Source organism: Python bivittatus, unplaced genomic scaffold, assembly GCF_059951505.1.
Source record: "Python bivittatus isolate LINGU-HERP-01145 unplaced genomic scaffold, Pbiv_v1 ctg000080_np1212, whole genome shotgun sequence".
Classification (NCBI taxonomy): Eukaryota; Metazoa; Chordata; class Lepidosauria; order Squamata; family Pythonidae; genus Python; species Python bivittatus.
The window spans coordinates 25,558,367-25,580,342 of NW_028277035.1; the positions used below are offsets into that span (position 1 = coordinate 25,558,367).

Genomic DNA, 21,976 nt, shown 5'->3' on the forward strand with positions numbered 1-21,976 from the left:
TTTCATGCAAAGTGTTCTTCTATTTTTAGTTGTTTAGCTGACTTCTGTAAGGGTAGAGAGCCCAGGCTGGTGGCATATCATTTCTTTTTTTTCCCCATGTTGTTTGAATCCACACAGAGTCCTGTATCTGTGCTTTTGCCTTCATGTTCATCTCATCCAAAACATAAGTTGGGTTCAAAGAGAAAAATCCTATAAAAATTACTAAAAATCTATTAATATAATTAAATGAGCAGGAATTGCAAGAAACATGTATTACCAGACTGGTGGCTCAGGCTCCACTGATTATTGTGTAGCCCAGTGTTTCTCAACCTTAGCAGCTTTCAGATAGTGGAGTTGAAGTTGAGAAACACTGGTGTAGCCTCTCAAGACAGCTGATGAAATAACAGATGAAACCAAAATGCTTTCACTAATGAAAATGATTCAGTTTCCTCTTGGCTTATCAACCCAATGTAAACTCAACCAGTTAGCCAAGTGCAAGATTGATTGATTGATTGATTGCCTTCAAGTCAGTTTTTGACTCCTGGTGACTGCCTAGACATGTCCCTGCAGTTTTCCTGGCAAGCTTTGCCACTGCCTCCTTCCTAGGGCTGAGAGAGACTGGCTCAAAGTCATCCAGCTGGCTTCGTGCCTAAGGTGAGACGAACTCATGATCTCCTGATTTCTAGCCTGATGCCTTAACTTCGACACCAAACTGGCTCAAGAAGAAATATTAGCTCTGGAAAATTAGCAAGAAATTTTAGCTCTAGAAAATATCCAAGATTCTTATTATCTTTTCCCCAAACTCAAATGTATTACTGAAGATAAAAAATGTGCAATTAGGCATAAAGAAGCAATTCACCTAAAGGGGCTTTGCAGACCCATGAAGCATTATAGGAACAGGGAACTAACACCAAATGACCCTCTTCAGGCAGCAACTGAAGACACAGCTCCTCAGTGTCTGTTAGAACCCTGAAACACAAAATGGAGGTATGAATCTGTATCAGTCTTAAATGATATATTTATTAATATAAAATGGATTTTGCATAATCAATCATTTAGCACTGGAAAATGTTTCAAACATCCCTCTCCCTTTAGCACTATGAGGTTTGGCAAACCTTTCCTGGGCAACATCTATATCGACAGTTCAGCTGCTACCTTCCTGATGAAACAAAGAGCCAAGGTGATGGCTCAATTAGATTTTCCTCTACCCCTTCCCCTAAGAAGACAGGAAAAGTTGTTGGGAGTGGGGTTGAGAGAATCTGAAAGGGCTAGGACTCCTCTAGAATTCTGACATGTGGCAAATATTTATTACGGTGATTAATGCTGTAAATGTCCCACTATACTTTAACATTTCTCCTATACTTAATCTGTTTATCTGTTAATCAAAGATGGGGAACATTATCTCACACTTTGTTTTCTTAAGATAGCAACCAGAAGAGTGGTGTGTGATCAGTGGGCATATTAGTTTTGGATGTATTTTTTTCTGTCCCTTCCAGCTCATCTCTCCTGTTTAATATCTACATGAAGCTGCTGGGTGAAGTCATCTGATAGTACGGAGACAGGTATCATCAATATGCTAATGATATCCAGTTGTACAAGTGCCAGTCAAATGGTGCTACTGAAGTCCGGTTCCAGTGTCTGAAGGTTGTTGGGATGGTGAGGAACAGGCTTAATCTTAATCAAATGGCTCTGTGTTTGGGGTTTTATTAAGGAAGTTCCATATTAAGATGAAGAACCTGCACTTCTGAGCCTTTTGTACTTATGGGGAAAGGAACAAAGCTCTTTCCTATAGGAAGTAGATTGGTGGGGAAAGCCTAACTATCTTCAGTCAGGCAAAAACAAAACAGAAAAGTAAAGTGAGGAACAAAGAGAGAATCAATTACTATTTTTTACTTCTGATGCCCTTAGTTGGCACGAGGATAAAATGTGCAGGGTCAGTGCTTCTGGAGTTTCATTTCTTCACTGGCAATGGAAGAGGTCTCTTCTCTATGAACAGATTACACTATGCTTGTATTTACATGCAGAGTCTTTGGCATGGAGAAAGGGCCATCATTTCAAAGATAAACCTTTACTTTGGCCTTGAAATACCAGTATTGAAATTCATGGTTAGCATTCAGTCTGAGAACTAGAGTTTCCCCATTCTCTATGTGGATAAGCCAGTCCCACAACTTGCAGCTTGGATCACTGTGATTCCTGATTGGTGAAAGCATCCAGACAGGTAAAAGGAGGCTGGCTTAGGGTACTGATGAATGTATCCTTGAGTGGGGCACCCCCTCCTCAAGGAGTCATTGCTTAAACTAGTAGTTCTGGGTAACTACCAGGCAGCCTCTAAACTTCCCTTTTTGGGGAAGGTTGAGATGATGGTCTGCAGTTGTAGAGAACCCTGGAAGAGACAGATTATTGATCCTTTTCAGTTTAAATCCAGGCCTGGGCATGGAACTGAGACCACAGTGATTGCGCTTGTGAATTATCTGTGGCAGGATCAAGACAGGAGAATGTGACTCTCCTGGTCCTGCTTAATCTTTCAGCTGCCTTTGATACCATGAATCATGGTATCCTTCTGGACCACCTTTAAAGGTTGGAGGTAAGAATCAGGAGGACACTGGGGAGATAGTTCCAATCAGGCTGGGGAGAAAAATCTACTTTAGGGCCATCTGTTGTCGTGTTCTACAGAGTTTTATTTTATCCCTCCTATAAAACATATACCCGAAGCCACTAGGGAAGCATGTCAACTTCTGTCATGGAGCTAGGTATCATCAGTATGTTGATGGAATTCCTCCCAGTCACTGGAGGCTGTTAGGGACTGGATGGGGACAAAAAGTCTTTGATTTAATCTTAGCAAACCAGATTGGCCTGAATGCGGAAGCCTTCTTTACGCAAGAGAATCCTCAAAAATGTAGTTAATACAACCTAATTCTCCACACAATGAGAACAAATAAATGAAAACGTAGAACCTTACAAAACTGGTTACATTTACCTTTCTGTTATCTTTTCTCCCATTGTTGACAGCATCATTTTGGGGAGGAAAGTTGGACCAACTGCATAAAGCCATATGTTTTCAGAGACCATTTTAACAAGCCAATCCTGTAATTGATTAACAGAGCCAATAGGAAATGGCTAGAAGCTTCCAGCAAGCCATAAGAGATAAATTTTAGCCACAGACATCTTTCAGCAAATAAACTGTACATGGCATAAATGGGAATGTTCCAACCAGTTAAAGTGGGAGTGGATAACTATTTCTGGGCCAAGAGCTCATTCAGTCATGACCAGAATTATCTATATGAAAGATATTAATTTTTATTAATTAGTCATTCCAATACCGTCAGTATGTCAGTACACTGTAGTATGTCACTACAGTGATGTCAGCAGTTGTATGTTGCCTTGCAATGTAATCTCTAGAGATCCTGGCTTGCACTGAATAGCATGAACATGTTTGGGGGTAAAACATGGCTGGACTTGTGCCATACTGGCCAAAATGACAGTGTTATCACCTTACCATTAGCAGAAAGGTTAGCAATCTGGTCTATTTATTTTCTACTTTATTAAAAAGGATTATGTGAAAGCCTCAATTGTTTAAAACCATAAGGGAAGTGGAGGCCAATATCTATTGGTCTACTGACAATTACAACATACAGAAGATTGTAACGTGGAATTGTTAATTCATTATATTTATCATATACTCTTCTTATATTCCATGTTACAATCTTCTATATGTTGTAATTAACAAATTAAATGAAAGAAAAAAATAGATACAGTGTGTGTTTCTGAAACTAAGAGGGGACAGATAGATCTGAATGAATGTGGCCTGGTCTTGTGGAAGGGAGTGGAATACATATCCATGGAAGATAAAACTTTAATTTTACATGAAAGAGCAAAGCTGTTTACCAGAAAGTATGAACTGGTGTCATCTAGGTTACTGTGGATGCATATGAAAGTAGGAATTCATAGGTTGGTGATAATTGCATGTTATGCTCCAGTGACTAGTGTTAGTGAACAGGATAAATTTAGGGCAAAACTGTGTAACATGCTGAATGAATGTGATCTAGGGCACTGTCTCCTAGGTGACATGAACAGATCTGCAATAATGGGAGATCCAAGAATGAGAGAAGATGGGGATTGTTTGGTGAGTAACTGATTAGAAAAAGACCTGTTTATTTTTGGATACATGGTTTAAGCACAGGTTTATTCATACACATGCATGGAAAAAGAATGAATATAAATTTAAAAGCATAACTGATTTGATTAATTCATGATGAAAGATTGAGAGAATTAATGAAGAATACAAGGGTGATGACAGGTTCTAAATATGGGACACATCACTTTTTGGTAGTGTCAAGAGTGGAGAAAATGGGCATGGGAGAAAAGGAAATAAATAAAATGAAAAGTGGAATGGCCCCAGGAAGAAAAAGCACAAGTCTTGTAAGAAAAACTAATCAAGGATAGATTAACTTCCCAAGAGAATGAACAGAAAATGCCCATAAGGAATAATGACATGGAAGCTGGTTGGAACTAAATGAACTTTGAGTGTGTTCATCTTATCACAGTTAATCAAGGGTTAACCTACATAGTAGTTAAACATAGTAGTTTAAACATAGTAGCTTAAACAAGTTGTTTAAAATCCCATAATTTCCCTTTCACAAAGCATCTTTGAGACAGTATGATTTGCTTTAGAAAGGGGGAAAATATACTTGCCAGCACTTCATTTATTTTCCCCAAATATCTCCACTAGATGTCTCTATCACTAGAAATTCCAGATCTGCATTCAAAAGGTAAAAACGATCCCTGATTTTAACTAATTGATATCCCCCAATTATTACTACATATAAAGAAAATCCCTTTCAATAAAGCTGCTAAAGGCAGAAGAAAGCAACACCAGTTGCAATTAAAGAGTTTGTGTGTCAAATGGCAGTTCACTAAGGCAAACCAAGGAAAAGGGCAAGAAGAAATAAACAGATCAACATTAGCATGTGTGGTGGAGAAAGTAAATGTCCCCCTCTCTAAGGGTTCTTTGCAGTTATTAGCAATATGTCTGATGATAGAGCCTGGCAGCTGATAGGAGAAGGATTTGTGTGTGTGTGTGATAGTACGAAAATTAAATTATTTAGATTCCAATTAATGCAGAAGTATTGTGAAACTAAAATATAAACAAATGTATAAAAACTGATATGAACTAGAAATACTGATCTGTCTAATTAGAATTGTTTCCCAAATAAACATGGATATATGCTTTGAGCAGCACTCTGTATCTTTCATGATTTTCTTCATATAATATAGAGATTGTGGACACAAGTGTCTTTTTTATTATTTCAATTTATTCCCTGCCTATTTATTTATTCATTATTCAAATTTATATAGTAACCCAACTCATACATATGACTCTTGGCAACTTACAATTAAAACAAATACAAAAACAGCAAAAATATAATAATTTTAAAACAAGAACAATATAAAAGCATCATAAAATACATAAAACTCATATACGAGGTAATCCCATTCATCAAAACAGTATATTTTACTTATATGGCACACAGTAAGATGTTAGAAGTAAGTTTAAAAAGCATTGGAAACAAATGTTAAAAGCAGGAATGATTATCTTTCTCTTTTTAAAAACCTTTGTGGCTTATGCTCAGTCACTTACCTTTTCCTGAATGGTAGCCAAGTTTATGAGTTGGGCTCCTTTAAATTGGCTGCACATGTACTCTGCATCATATTTACTGATCAGCCCAAATGAAGGAATATAATAACAATGTTTATTGAAGTATATCCAAGAATAGTAACAAAACTTGCTTTTCAGTTCTTAAAAAATAAATAAATATATAAATAAAGTACAGCCATGCCTGATCAACATCCATAGAATATTTAATTGTTTAAATTAAAGCATTAGATCAACAGTTATCAAAGTATCAGACAACAAAGGAAATTACTGTGTATAATTATCTGTATCTCTTATATTTTCTTTGCATAATTTCTTCAATGAGGTCAAACAAAAGAAGCAGCGGCTTCCCATCATAACGTTCCTGAAAATGACAACTTCTACATCAATGCCTAAAACTTGTCATACCCCTGAATCTGAAGACCCGACATTTGCCAACGCTGCTTCTTCTCCAGCCTCTGAGATCTCTATTACTGAGGAGCACTGAACCCTATGGTAAATATCCTTATGCATGCCTTTTTTTAGCAACAGTATGTAATATAATTTTGATATAGTATTTTCTGAAACTTGGGTCTAAAATATTTTTCATTATTGTAAAGCACAATTGCAACCTTTAAAAAACATTTAATTGTTTTTCTATTTACTGCAAATGGTTGCATATGAGTTTAGGCATATGCAGAAAACATCTGGGGCTATTTGGGCAACAATACAGATTTCTGCAGAATGACTGCCACTATTCACTTGGAAGAGAGATCCAAACCCAAAACAGACACTTCAGAACACCACCATTTACCAAAGAAAGCAAGTGCTCTTTGACACTGAGAAAATACAGCGATCTATATGTCAGTGCCAAGGGATTGGGAAAACAGATAGGTAATATAAATGTCCTTTCTCAAGTGGCATTCAGATATGGATTTCAGGGGGAAAAGTTTTTTTTTCTAGGTAAAATATTGTTTCGCTCTCATGAAGAATACAAAAGAAAGGGTATTTAATGTGGTTGCTAAGAGTCAACACCAACTTGATGGCACATAATCAATTAATATATACAAGGCATATAATTCTATGAGATAGCACAACTACTAAAGATGAACCATTTTCATGTTAACATGGTGAAAACATGGGAAAGATTCCAGGCAGGGATCAGCAGGGGCACCAGCAGATAAAGATGAATCAAATCTTTCATGGAGCACCTCACTTCTGGATTAGAAAAAAGAAAGATGACATCCACTAAAGGGCAGTAGGCATTTTGGCACACCTTCAAAGGAATGAAACACGAGTAGCCTGATACTGCGGGGGATTGAATTCTGCAAAGAATTTCCCACAAAGAATTTTTACTTAGTAGCATAAGCAGCTCTTATGGATGGTTTCTGAGAAGTAAAGATGACCTCTTTTACCTTGGCGGTAAGGAAAGGAGGAGTTAAGTCCTCCAAGCAGTGAGATGCAAGGAACTGAAGTCCAAATGTACATCAGCATCTGATGGGCGGAGAGAAGATTAGGACAGTTCAGAAGTTAGGAACAGTTCCAGACTGAAAAGGGAAGCAAACCACAATGTAATAAGGATACAGTGGAGGGACCACTTGATACAAGATGTGATTAGGAGATAGAGTTGTCGGATATACAAAACCGGCAGACAGAGTAAAGAAACCATGCCTTTAAAGGATGCATCTAAAGATTGGCAAGACAAATGACAGAGGCTGAACCTGCCTCATGACCCAATAACTGGAGCATGCCATAGGCCCTCACTTCCATTAAGGAAATGATATGCAAAACCTGGCCATGGCAGTGAGACAAAGCATTAATTGTTGCTCCTATGACCTGGATAATTTGTGCAGGAAGAAGGGAAGACTTCTCATAGTTGACCTGGTGCTTGAAATCAGGTAAAAGAAGCAACTCATAAGTTGCAATAAAGTTTGGTAAAGGATAGTCCAACTAAGAGTCAGTCATCCAGATAAGAAAACTACATTGTCTTGGAGGGGAAGATATAATTGAAACCAGAGGTTTTCCTTTTAGGTATGATGGACAAACAGATGGAAAGAAAATACAGCAATTTATTTCTTTATATAACAGCAGCGAGACTTTTATATACTTTCAGCTTGCAATAGACTTTTCAGCTTGCTTTCAGACTTTGACCAATATTATCTGGTCACAGGCTGCAATAATACCACCATCGCTTGGATTGTATCATATTTAATAATTGTATTTTATGCTGTATTATTTATGTTTTTATTGGTTTTAAATTGTTTGGTTGTGAACTGCCCAGAGTCCCTCCTTGTGGGGGAGTTGGGCATGATATAAATTTGATTTATAAATAAATAAAATATGCACAGAAATGGAAAGATTCACAAATACCTATAGCTGAAGAATAGATAGTGAACTTAATGGAATTGGTGATGGCAAAATTAACTACTGTGATTAACGAAAAGACTTGAACTGGCTTTGTTTCTATGTGGAAACCACTTTTGGACTTTTTGCTGGAGGCTGAAAGAAATGAAACTTTCATTTTGGGGTTTGATGACTGATACTTTTCATGACTATAGAAATACTTTGTATTAGTTTTTCTTATATGTTTTATTGACATAGACTTATTTTGTATTATTGATGACTGATATGTTTCATGCTTATAAAAATATTTTGTATTAGTTTCTTTTATATCTCTTACTGATATAGATTTATTTTGTATTATTTTAAACATTACAGCAAGAGATGAATTTATTATGTTTATGCCTGTACCAAAGAAAGTTGGAAGTTATCTCTTTCTTTTTCTACTTTTTTTCTCTTTGTATTTCTTTTCTGATCTTTTCTCTTTTTCTATTCCTTTCTTTTTTCTTAATTCTCTAATATTTTATTTTCTGTTGAAATTTAATAAAGTTTTTTTTTAAAAAAAGGAAAAAGTGATTTACGACTTACAACTGTTGCAAACTGTCGCACCACCCCCATGGTCATGTGATCACGATTTGCGACCTTTTTTACAATGGTCATTAAGCAAATCATGTGGTCATTAAGTGAATTCTGGCAAAAAGCGTCCATTGGGGAAGCTGAATGACCATGGTCATTCACTTAACAACCATTGTAAAAATGGTTGTAAAATCGGGTCCGGTCACATGGTGATTTGCTTAACGACCACCCTGCTTAACAACCAATTTTCCAGTCCCTATTACAGTCGTTAAGCGAGGACTACCTGTATAAAAGAGACCTTTTGTCCAAATTATAGTACTCACTGAGCGCACAGAGATTTATGTGTTTTTTTTCTGGACATGTCAATTCTTCAGCACATTCTCCTGTTAATCTATTGCATGGTCTATCTTCTGGACATTCTGGACATTTTTCCTGACAATAGGCTCCATAATGTCCTTCACTGCAATCTGAAAACGTACAAAAACACAAACTGATATTAATGGAAAAGTCTAGATCTATATGGAGTTTTCTTTTCAAAAAGGTGGCTTTTCTACTAATTTTGCATATAGTTAAGGCATGCACTGCTCTATGGCTCTCATATCTTTGACTCTGAAATTGAGTGGAGCAATAATATCGATAGGAATATTAAAAACAATTCACTTTGCTACTGCTATGATTGTTATTACATAGTCTCTTCTGAAGAATACTCACCAAATGCTGGTAATTTAAGGACAATTCAAGCTTCATTTCAAAGCTTAGAATTAATCAAATGCTGCCATGATATATAAAAAAGCTGTTTTTTGTAAACTAAATGGTGTGAGGTCAAATAATTCTGTCAACTGTTTCGACAATTCCATTGTTAAAGCTCCTAGTACTCCAAAAATAATAAAAACATCAATAACGTCTTAACATTTTGTACACATTCTTTTATCAACAAAATTGTGTGTTTATTTACATACATATATATTTTCCACTACCTATCTTATGTAGAACTAGTTTAAAATGTCATTATATGTGCTCCTCTACATGAACAATGACATGCTTAATTACATATGCTCAATCTTTAATCAAATGTCATGCTTCATTAGGGCATACATTATAGTACTCAAGTGGAGAAATAAATTAATAGATAATAGCCAAAGTCAGATGCTGCTATGGAACTTCCTTTAAATATATACATCAACTCCTATAATTCTGTTACATCTGCAAATAGTTTGCTATTCTAATGTTTAGCTATTCTGAACCATTAGTTCTAGTCCTGCTCTCTTGTACCATGTAGCATATGACCTTTAATGGAGACACAATTGCTATCTTTTCCAGATTAAACATACCCAACCCTTAACCATCCTAGCTGGACTTCTCTGAATATACTGCTATTTGTAATATTCCTTTAATCTATTGTGCCCCAAACTGGCTTAAAGCAGAATAAAATGGAAATATTGCTTTCTGTGATCAAAATATAACCCATCTGTTAATATAAGAGTGGATTAGCATTTTTAGCAGTGGCAATACTGCTAGATTTGTGAATTTGTGATCCACTAACATACTTACATCATTTTCATATGTGCTGTGCCCAAGTCAGATTTTCCCTAATACCTGTGCCTTTTACTTTTTAAAAAGCTTAAATATAAAATGTTATACCACCTCCATCAAATTCCTTTATTTAGGTCTTAGCCTTTCAGTCTTTTGAATCTTGATTCTGTTTTATTTATTTGTTTGTTTGTTGTTTATTTATTTATTTGTTCAATTTATGTAGCCACCTATCTCACATACTGGGCAGCTTATAGAGTTAAAAACACAAAAAACAATATAAAAAACCCCCAATATCATAAGACCATTAAAATATTAAAACAATAAAACTATTAAAATAATAAAAAACATATTCTGCAGGAGAGTGCAATCAATCTTACAAATAGTACAGCCATTTTGCAGGCCCCACATCACCACTATCAGATTCCCAGGCCAAATGGCAAAGCCATGTCTTTTTTTTTTTTTTTATTAATTTTTTTTTTATTTTTTACAACAAACACATACAAACAATAACATAAAAAACATTAAAAAAAACCATCTTCCATTTTAAACCGTGTGTCAGCCAGTTACCAATCATTTGTGCCATCCTTTCATAGTCTTCACTCATCATTTATATAGAATCTCATGTCATCTATCTAACATATATTTATATATTTATCAATTATCAATTATTATTCATTTGTTACTAGTCCATAACACCAGCTTTCATAATAAGATTTATATCATTTTTATCCATTGATTATATATATATATATATATATATATATATATATAGTAATTTATATCAGTTTGTCAAGTTTCTATTATATAATTTGCTGATCTATTACATTACTATATCTTTTCATCCAACCATTGATAAAACAGATCCCATATCATATAGAATTGTTTATCTTCTTGCTCTCTAATTTCAAATGTTAATTTACTCATCTCTGCACATTCCATAATTTTCTTAATAACTTCCTCCTGCATAGGTACTTTTTCATTTTTCCAGTTTTTAGCAAATACAATTCTAGCCGCTGTCAAAACATTTACAATCAAATATTTCAGTTCTTTACTATATGTTTCAGGTATAATTCCTAATAGAAATGTCTCTGGTTTAAAGTCTATATGTTGTTTTGTCATTTTTTCCAACCATGTGTGGATTTTAATCCAATATCTTTTAGCTTCTGGACATGTCCACCACATATGGTAATATGTACCGGGCTTTTGATGACACTTCCAACATTTATCAGACTTGTTCTTATACATTCTCGCAATCCTTGCTGGAGGTAAATGCCACCTGTAAAACATCTTATACAAGTTTTCTTTATATGCAGTTGACATTGTCATTTTATAGTTTTGAGACCATAGTTTTTGCCACTTCTCTAAATCAATTCCATATCCAAAATTTTTCCCCCATGCAATCATTGTATCTTTAACCTGTTCTTCCTCCATCTTAAATTCTAGTAAATGTCCATAAAGTTTTTTAATCACCTTTTCATCAGTGCCCATCAAAATTTTATCTAAAACAGTCAGCTCATCATAGATACCTTCTGTTTTAAAATCTTTATCAAATCTAGATTGTATTTGCAAATATGAAAACCAGTTCATTTTTATACCTTGTTCTTCTAACGCTTGCATAGTTTTAAGTTCACCCTTTTCATTCAATATCTCAGTATATCTAACTGTTTGTTCCTTTTTATATGTTATTGGATAAGAAAAAGCTTCAATAGTGGATATCCATCGTGGAACTTTTAAATAATATTGTCTTCTTATCTTCTCCCAGTTTAAAAACAATGCCTCTCGAATATAGTGCCTTCTAAAGTAGCCCTGTGTTTTCGTTCCCTTATACCATAAGAAAGCATGCCAGCCCAACAACAGGTCATGTCCCTCTAAAGTCAATAGTCTATTATTTCTTAAAGTTATCCAGTCCTTTACCCACATCAGATTTGTCGCCTGATAGTATAATTCCCAGTTAGGCAAGGCAAACCCACCTCTTACTCTTGCATCTTGTAGTAATTTAAGCTTTATTCTTGCTTTTTGCCCTGCCAGATATATTTCAATACAATTTTATTTAAATCATCAAAAAACTCTTTCCCTAAATGAATTGGAATTGTCTGGAATAAATATAACATCCTAGGCAATATATTCATCTTAATAGTGGATATTCTCCCAGTCATTGATAATTGTAAATTCTCCCATTTTGTCAGATCTATTACAATCTGTCGTTTAAGTTTAAGATAATTATCCTCCTTCAATGTACTACATCTTGGTGTAATGTATATCCCTAGGTATTTAACCCTGTTTGTAACCTGTATTTCCAAGACTTCTTCCAATTCTTTCTTTTGCCTTGCTAGCATATTCTTTGTTAATATCTTTGTTTTGTCTTTATTTATTTTTAGTCCTGCTACTTTTCCATATTCTTCTATCTTTTCAACTAATTTAGGTGCTGTTTCCAGTGGGTCCTCTAGTATAAATACTAGGTCATCTGCAAAAGCTTGCAATTTGTACTCTTCCTTTTAATCTTCATTCCTTTTATTTCTTTCTCTTCTCTTATATTCCTGTTCAACACTTCTAGTGTTAAGACAAACAACAAGGGCGATAGTGGACAACCTTGTCTCGTCCCTTTTGTTATGTCTATCTGTTCTGTTAAATCTCCATTTATCATGATTTTTGCAGTCTGTTTATGATATATTGTTTCAATGGCTTGGGTAAATTTTCTACCAAAGCCCATTTGTTCCAGTTGCAGTAGCATAAATCGCCAATTCACGTTGTCAAAGGCTTTTTGTGCGTCTAAAAATATCAGGGCCATTTGCTTTTCAGGGTGTGCCTCATAGTATTCCAGTGTGTCCAGAATTACTCTCATGTTGTCTTTAATTTGTCTCTTTGGCAAAAATCCGTTTTGATCAGCATGGATAAAATTATTTAAATATCTTTTTAGTCTTTCTGCCAATATTGAAGCAAAAATTTTATAATCTGAATTTAGTAGAGATATAGGTCTATAATTTTTAACCTGTTGTGGGTCAGTGTCCTCCTTTGGTATAAGTGTAATATATGCTTCAGTCCATGTTTGGGGTATCCTCTTCTTTGTCATAACTTCATTCATAACTTCCAATAGTTGAAGGCTCAATATGTCCTGGAAGGTTTTGTAAAATTCCACTGGCAGCCCATCTGGACCCGGGGCTTTCCCGACATTCTGCTTTTTTAGAGCTTCTGTTAGTTCCATCATAGTTATATTCCCCTCTAACATTATTTCAATGTCTTTAGGTATCTGAGGTAATTTCGCTTTCTGTAAATGTTGTCTTACTTCTTCTTCTTGTACATTCTCTTGATAGTACAATTTTCCATAGTAATCTTGTATAATTTTTTTCTTGTCCTCATTACCAAAGCAGATCTGTCCTTCTTCATTTATCAATTGATTAATCCTTTTGATTCTCTCTCTTTTCTCAGTTTATAAGCTAGCCATCTACCTGGTTTATTTGCATCTTCAAAATAATTCTGTTTAGCACTTCTAATTTTTTGTGCCAGCTCCTCCTTTTCCATTAATCCCATTTTATGTTTAATTAAATCCATTTTAGCTTTAATATCTTTTTTGCGGGGATTTCTGTAACTCTTCTTCCAATTTTTTATGGTCATCCTCCAATAGTTTAAAAGTCTTTTTCTGCGTTATGTTTCTTTTCCTTGTATAATCTATTATTAAACCTCTTGTATAAGCCTTCATTGTATCCCAAAGATTCTGTAATGATGTATCCTCTTTTTTATTTACATTAAAAAAGAAGGTAAGTTCTTTCTCTATTTTTTGTTTGAAATCTTTTTCTTTTAGTATCCTATTATTTAAAGTCCATCTAGATCTCTTCCGTTGTCCTTTCCAGATAACTACCATTGGGTTGTGGTCGGCCCAAATACTTGTTTGTATTTCAATTTCTCGAATGTTAGCAAATAAATCCGCTGACATCCATATCATGTCAATTCTAGACCAAGATGCATGTCTGTCTGAATAAAAAGTATATTGTTTGTTTGCTGGGTTTCTTTCTCTCCAAGCATCTTTCAAGTCTATTTCTTCTGTCATTCGAAGGAAGGATTTTGGCAATGTCTTCCTAGTTCTCTTTGTCAATTTCTGTGTTTTATAGTCTAATTGATCATTCATTATTCCATTAAAATCTCCCATCATACAAATATTAACATAATCCAATTCAGCTATTTTCATATGTAATTTCCTATAAAATTTTTCTTGATTGTCATTGGGCGCATAAATTGCAATTAAAAGAGTTTTAACATTATTATCTATTATTTCAACCATCAAAATCCTTCCATCATCATCCGCATAGATTTGTTCTGCTGGCATTGTATCTCTAATATATAGGACCACACCTCTTTTTTTACATTGTGGCAAGGAAGTGAATAATTTACCCAGTTTTTTTTTGCTGCAACAAATATTCGTGTTGTTTTTTGATATGTACTTCTTGCAGACAAATTATATCAAACTTTAACTTCTCTAATTTATGAAATACTTTCCTTCTTTTAATAGCCAAATTAAGTCCATTTATATTGATCGTAATCAATTTTCTTTCCTCCATGTTAGGCTTTATACGAGGGTTTAATTGCTCTAGTAGATCTTACTTCTCGTTGTTCTCTAGGAGCACCATCTCCCCCACTTTCTTCTTTTTCTTTTCTAGTTGCTGCTGCACCTTCTTCTTGAAACTCAATTAACGACTCTTCCTTTTGTGTGTCTTCTTCTTTTCCTTTAAAGAGTTCTGAATAGAATAGCTCTGCTTTTTGGACTGTATCAACTCTTTGTCTTTGCTCCTGCCAAGTGAACTGAAGACCTTCTGGAATCAACCATCTGTAGTTTACTCCTCTTCTAAGTAGCTCTTTAGTCAGGAATGAGTATTGCCTTCTTATATCTCTTACTTTTCTTGGCACCTGCTTCAGGACTACAATTTCTTTATCTTTGTACTTTAGTGTTTTCTCTCTTGCCACCTGGAGTATCTGTGCCTTAATAGTTTTTTTAGTAAATCTTATGTGTACTTCTCTTGGTAGTTTATTTCTCATTGCATATCTCGTATATACACGAAAGATTTCATCCATCCCATCCGACATCTTCTCTGTGGTTATCTCCAATGCTTCTGCCAGTATTTCTGTCATTATTTCCGCAAGGTTTTCACCTTTTCCTTCCTCTATGTTTTGAAATCTCAAATAGTATTCTGATTTATCAATTTCCCATCCTAGCAAATCACTCCTGGCTATTTCGACTTCACTCAGTCGAGTATCGATATCTCCAATTTTCTTATCTCTTTGTGTGTCTTCATCTTCAATTTTCTTAAATCTCTCCTCATATTTTGTCATCATCTGTTGTATACTTTCATCTGTCTTTTCAATTCTATGCTCAATATTCTCCGTCCTCTTTCCAATCTTCTGAATTTCTTGCATAATTGCCTGTAATGTCACTTCCTTTTCTTTTTCATATTGTATCATTGTCTGAATTGAACGTTGTCTCCCAGGAGGTGAAGAGGAAGCTACTGACGTTGATGGGATTGGGGCTGTTATTTTCTTGCTCATCGTTGATGCTTAAAGCTGCAGAAAAAAGAAAAAAGGGAGAGAACAAGGCAAGAACCACAAATACTATTCCACAAAGTGAAAATGAAAAACAATAGAAAGGAGATAAAAATAAACCTGGAAATAAAAGGGAATGGAAAAGGAAAAACCTTCAGGCACTTGTCCGCCTTAATCCAATAGTATACAGTTAAAAAAAATTAAAGGAAGGGGAAAAGAAAGCTAAATTTCTTTTCCTTTAAAAAAAAAAAAAAAAAAAAAAAAAAAAAACCAAGGCTCTAGCAAGAAGTACGCTACTGCCACTAAATGTCCAAGGCTCTTGTGACTAAATCAGGCTTTCCACCTTAAACATTTTCAGAATCCACTCTCCGCTGTCTTGTTTATAAATATTCAGGTGGCACCTATATAAACAGTTTATGATGCACTTCGCTATCTTTTTGAGAGTCCTTGAGTATGAGTAAAACAAGTCACAGTAGAAAAAACAATATATATATATATATCCAAGCCTCTAGGTGGCAGTGCTACTTTCTTTCATTAGCTTTCACTTCGCTTTTCCTCTTTCCCAGCCAGAGAGAAAGGAGAGAAAAAAAAAAGGGAAAAGAAGAGAAAAAGAAATATGCTTCTTAAAACACTAAAATAATCTTAGTCCTAATGCTTGAAATCAGAAATTATTGAGTATCAAACAGAAAAGCCAGTCCAGTTGAGTTTAAAAATGAAATAAACCACACTCTGCCAGATTCAAGTCCATAAAAAGGGAAAGTTAAATAACTAAAAAGAATTTTCCCAAAGGCTTAATCTCGCCGCTTAGTCCCACTTTTCTTCACTTTTAAAAATTCACTTTGGATTACTTAGGGTGTTCTCTAAGCAAAATTGAATAATAAAGGTCCATCTCACCCGGTTGGCACACTTTCTTCTTCCGTTTGGAGCTGTCCCGGCTTTTGCAGTCTCAATGGCTGCCACTCCGTCGCTGGTTTCAGGGCTTCTCCCGGATCAACCAGAGATTTTGCGATATCCCTGGGATCAACAGGACGTGCCCTATCTAGTCGCCGTCTCTACGGGACGGCTTAGGTCCTTCGGGACCGTCCAGCATCGGAGATATCAGCTGCGATCTTGGGAGCTCCAGATCGCACACCGTACCGCCGCGACGCCAGCTCCGCCTCCTGTCGGCAAAGCCATGTCTTCAGGCCCTTCCAGAAGGCCAGTAAGTTGGGGCCAGTCTGACTTCAGGTAAATGATGTTCCAGAGGGCGGGTGCCACAGCAGAAAAGGCTCTCCTCCTGGCTCTTGTCAGATGACATTACTTAGTGGACAGACCCACAATGTGCTTTTTCTGTCAGGCCTGATGGGATGGATAGATGTGATTGGGTAGAAGCAGTCCCTCAAATAACCTGGCCCCATGCCATGTAGGGCTTTATAGGTCAAGTTTGTTCTTTGTTGACTTCCAGCGGCACTCTAAGCCTCTTTTCGCTCGCTTCATCTCCCTCGATTCCTCTGTAAACCAGGGGACGTGATGAGATCCACAGGCAGAAAGAAGCCACGTGGGCACAATATGATCTAACACCTTTTCATTCCAGGCAGCAATTAAGGCCTTCATCAGACCATGCAGCAGGCTATCAGAGAAACCTCAAGCTCCCTCTGAAACCCCAGAGTCCATTAGTCTCCTGAAGTAGACCAACTAAAAAGGTCCCGCCTCCCTGCAGTGAGGGGTAGTGCCAGAAAACTCCATGGTTACCAGGGAGTGATCTGACCATGACAGGGGAGTAACAGAAAGCTCCCCCAATTCCAGGTTACACTGCTACTTCTCTGACAGAAAAAACAGATCAGATGTATGACCACAGTTACATGTCAGGCCCTGGATGACCTGGGACAGGCCCATGGCTGTCATGGTGGCCATGAACTCCTGAGCTACCTCAGACCCCACCCCAGAGAAGGCAGATTGAATTCCCCCAGGACCATAAACCGCCCACAGATGGGTGGTGACAAATTTTGATATATAAATAAAAATAAATAAATAAGCCTGGGAAACTCCACTGTCAAACCAGTTATGGAGTCAAGGAGCTCAGGCAGGGAGATTGCTACACAGCAGGGAGGCTGGTACAACAGCAACAATCCCAACTGATCCCTAGATCCCAGCTTAACGAACATGGTGTCACATCCAAAATCCTGTGGAGCAGCACCCCTGAAAGCCAACAGTGACTCTTAGATGACAATCACCACAACTCCACCCCTGCCCTGGAGTTGCACCACACCTGAAACCCATCTGGGCACTTTTCTGAGTGGGGGACCCCTTCCTCTCCTGGACCCAGCCAGGTTTCAGGTCTCAGCACATACCTGGTCAGGCCTCTTATCTGTGATCAAATCACAGATGAGGGCAGTCTTATTGTAAGCTGAACTAGCATTAAGCAACTGCAACCAGAAGCCAGGGCTTTTCTATCATGCTGGCCATTTGTCCTAAAAGTAGGTCATAAGGAACCCCTCTATACCCTTGCCCATATTACTTATAAACCTACTAAGAACGACAAGGCTCAAGGCGTGACTGTGCAACATTTAAGACCTCCTTCATGGCTAACACAGAGACAGTAATTACAATATTTTTTCAAATCATAATTTCAGCTTAGTAAGCACATATCAGTATAATGAATATAATCTATATTCAGAATGTAAATATCTCCACCAATAGAAGGTGAAGATTCTAGAAAGGCCAAATGTTTTTGTCATCCATTATCATGGCAGTTGCAGACTCTAATTGCTGCTGGGTTTGAAACTAATTGTTTTATTGTGGACATGAACAGGTTTAATCATTGTCCCTATGTTCTTGCTTCTTTGATACACTGTTTTTCAGGACATCATAGGATACAGTAGATGGCTGAACTTGATCACCTCTTTTGAAAATGATATTAATTTTGTCTTCTCTCAATTTTTATATTGTAGCTTTACTTTGTCCCTCTTAAGAGTCACTGAGAACAGTTTATATCAGTCTAATTAGATTATATTTCTTGATCATACTGCAATATATACCACAATAGATATTACACTAACTGAACATTTACCACTTTTGATGTATGCAGTATCCTGTTCTGATGTAGTTGAAATCAGTTCTTTACCACTGACTGGTCGGTACTTCTTTCTCCAATAACTAATTCCAGTGCATTCTTTTTCCAAAAGGCAGGCTGACTTTGCATGTTCCTTATTTGCATATATTCTTTTTCTCAGTGGCAAGAGAAGTATTTTTTTAGAGTATTTCCAAAACAAGTTGGTATCTAAAATAGATTTTTTAAAACACCATTCAATTGATTTCTTTGCTTTTTCTTATTTCCTCTTAATATTGGTGTTTCTATGAAAATATATATTACTTCACGGATATGTGAACTACCAACATAAAATTACACATTTTGCTTCCCGATCTGTCCCTTTCTGAACAGACTAATACTGGTATTGCGGTAGCCAACAAATCACTTTTACACTGAGCAACAAATATAAATTTGGCAGAGGTACTTTGAGTAACTTAGTATTTAGGACGTGGCAACTCAGTTTTAGAATTATTCATACTGTTGTCTACAAATTGAAACAACTGAATAAGCATTAGACTTAATACTAACTGGAAAGGCATTGGCCCCAAGTTTTTCGTGACAGAATAGGCAGCCAAGTCCAATCTATAAGGGTGGGAAGAACATTCAGAAAGGAACACTATAGGAGAAAGGGGCATTGCTGCTTCTACTACCTTACTGAATGTGACAGCAGCACAGAAACATTACAGTAGTGCAGTACCAACTGAAATACATATGTTGTATGTATTTGCTGTAACAATATGCTGTTATTGGTTGTGCAGCGTGTGGGGCTACCACCACCGCTCTGCAGCAGCTCTGGGATGATGACTGCAGCTGAGAATAAGTATAGAATACACTGAGAAAGGAAAATGTTCAGGAGCTTTCAAAAAAACCTCATATGTGAGTTGAGATTTTTTTGTTTGAGCAGCAGGAGCAAAGGGAGAAGGTAAAAAACTTCAGTTGGCATGCTTGAATACTAAATACTTTCCTCTTCAAACTTCTGCTGTTGCTTTGAAATATTTCACCTTTTCCATTTTAGAGTATTTGAACAAATCTCCAACATCAAGCAAAAATGAGAACAATTCTAATTTTCAGATAACATTTTAAATATATTTTTCTCTCAAAATACACATTTAAAATGTGTTTGGATTTTGGTTTCAAATGGAGAATTGCGTCAGACATTTAGAAACTATAAATGCAGATGGATCAGTTTTGATCTGCACATCAGCCCATGTTCTTTGGATCAGGTCAGCTGGTATCCCAAATCCCCTCCAAACTTCATTCCAGTAAGAACTCTGCTTACAACTGAAAATTGGAGTGAACTTCATCTTACCTACCTATGCTTCTTTTACAAACCCAGGCAGCCAAAGAGGAACAGCTAACTTGTTCAAAAGTACCTTTCTGTTTCATTTGGGTGCAGGTGGAAAGAACTTGTTCATAGGAATCTCTACTAAAATTAGATGTACAAGATAAACAAGGATGAACAATGTTTAAACAGCAGTAGGTTAAAAATAAAATAATACTTACATATTAAAAAACACAAAACCAAATTCTGAAGCACATTTGCAGGGAAAAAATGCAGTAACAGAATTTCTAATGTTTTAAGTTTCATTTTTAAGTTAAAATTTGACTGCATATTGAGTCTAAACTTGATAGAAAAATGGAAAACAAGTGATTTTAAATTTAATAATGTATTTAGTGCAATACCACCTGCCTTGATAAATGATCAGCAGAAAAGTTATATCAATTATATTTTGTCAAAAACATACATATTTCAAGAAGTTTCATGCTGTTGAATTGCACATTAAATATCAAATATTTCCTCATCAAAACTGTTTTAGCTGAGAGTGACTCAGCTAAATTCAAGAACAACAATCCTGTGCGGTAGGGTTAAGCTGAGAAATAGTAATCTAACATCTGAGTGTGGATCTGAAACTTAATTTTCTTAGTCTTAGTCCAGCATCACAGATGTAAACGTGGCCAGCATTCCATTAGTGAAACAATTACAATTTCTCTTACTTGTTTTTCATGTCCTTCATTTTTCCCATTGCAGAGTCAATCCATATAACATCCTTTAACACAGTAGTCAGCCACACCTGCAGATTAAGAAAATTATTTCTATTACAAATAATTTGCATATCATCAGCCCAGCCCCAAGGTCCCAATTTCATTTTCCACCCTCAACAAAAAATTATACATAGAGAAATGATGCCTAATAGAAATTAATTAACTGATGTGGGGATTCCTCATCTTACTTCATCTTAGCTCCACAGATGATTTTTCTTACTTAGCATAGTTTGGAAAGAACATCTTGCCCATTCAACACAAAAGGGAATGTAGGTGTATGTAAACCAAATAAACAATAAATCCATTAATGTAGAACAACTCTAAACCTAACCCTAAAACCCACAAATGCTAAAACTGAAACACCCCTGAGTCTAACTACTGAATGCTGCAAAGAATGAATGTTTTGCATTTGAGTTGTGCCTATTATTTTTGGTGGTGATGGTTGCACAGTCAGCCAGATGTTTAGACTGGATTTGGCATTTTTATCCACCTATCAAGTCCTTCCCAAGGACCTGGGATAGGCAGATGGTGTTGTTTGATGGTGTTAAAAGTATCGTTGCAGGATATAAGCTGTTCCAAGTAAAGCTGCCTTTTGCAATTGACTGATGGTGATTTTGTCAATGCCAATGGTCTTCCCCCTTCATGGATCACTGCCTTGTCGTGGCGAAGGGGCTTGCGTAACTCAATGAAGCCATGAGCTATACCGTGCAGGGCCACCCAAGACGGACAGGTCATGACAGAGAGTTCTGACAAAATGTGGTCCACTGGAGAAGGAAATGGCAAACCACTCCAGTATCCTTGCCAAGAAAACCCCATGGACAATGTTAAAAGGCTAAAAGATATGACGCCAAAGATGGAGAAGCTCTATACAGACAGCAGAAACAAGACCAGGAGCTGACTGTGGTTCAGATCATGAGCTTCTTACTGCAAAATTTAGGCTTAAATTGAAGAATGTAGGGAAAACCACTAGACCACTCAGGTATGACTTAGATCATATTCCTTGTGAGTACACAGTGAAGGTGATGAATAGATTTAGAGGATTAGATTTGGTGGACAGAGTGCCTGAAGAACTATGGACGGAGGTCCGTAACATTGTACAGGAGGCAGCAACTAAAACCATCCCAAAGAAAAAGAAATGCAAGAAAGCAAAATGGCTGTCTGATGAGGCATTACAAATAGCTGTGGAAAGAAGGAATGCGAAAAGCAAGGGTGAAAGGGAAAGATATAAGCAACTGAATGCAGAATTCCAGAGAATAGCAAGGAGAGATAAGAAG

General features: G+C 36.3%; 1 protein-coding gene across 1 annotated transcript in view; it reads right to left on the minus strand.

Annotated features, from left to right (window-relative positions):
• The window catches only part of LOC112542749 (uncharacterized), a 147,622-nt gene that overhangs the window by 4,330 nt on the left and 121,316 nt on the right, over positions 1-21,976 (minus strand). The window contains exons 37-43 of the mRNA XM_088134340.1: positions 20,655-20,731; positions 19,973-20,085; positions 18,639-18,848; positions 8,851-8,994; positions 5,618-5,775; positions 2,987-3,063; positions 839-984 (exon numbers count right to left, since the gene is read on the minus strand). Coding sequence (XP_087990466.1) covers positions 839-984; positions 2,987-3,063; positions 5,618-5,775; positions 8,851-8,994; positions 18,639-18,848; positions 19,973-20,085; positions 20,655-20,731 — 925 coding nt within the window. The remainder of the gene's footprint in view (positions 1-838; positions 985-2,986; positions 3,064-5,617; positions 5,776-8,850; positions 8,995-18,638; positions 18,849-19,972; positions 20,086-20,654; positions 20,732-21,976) is intronic.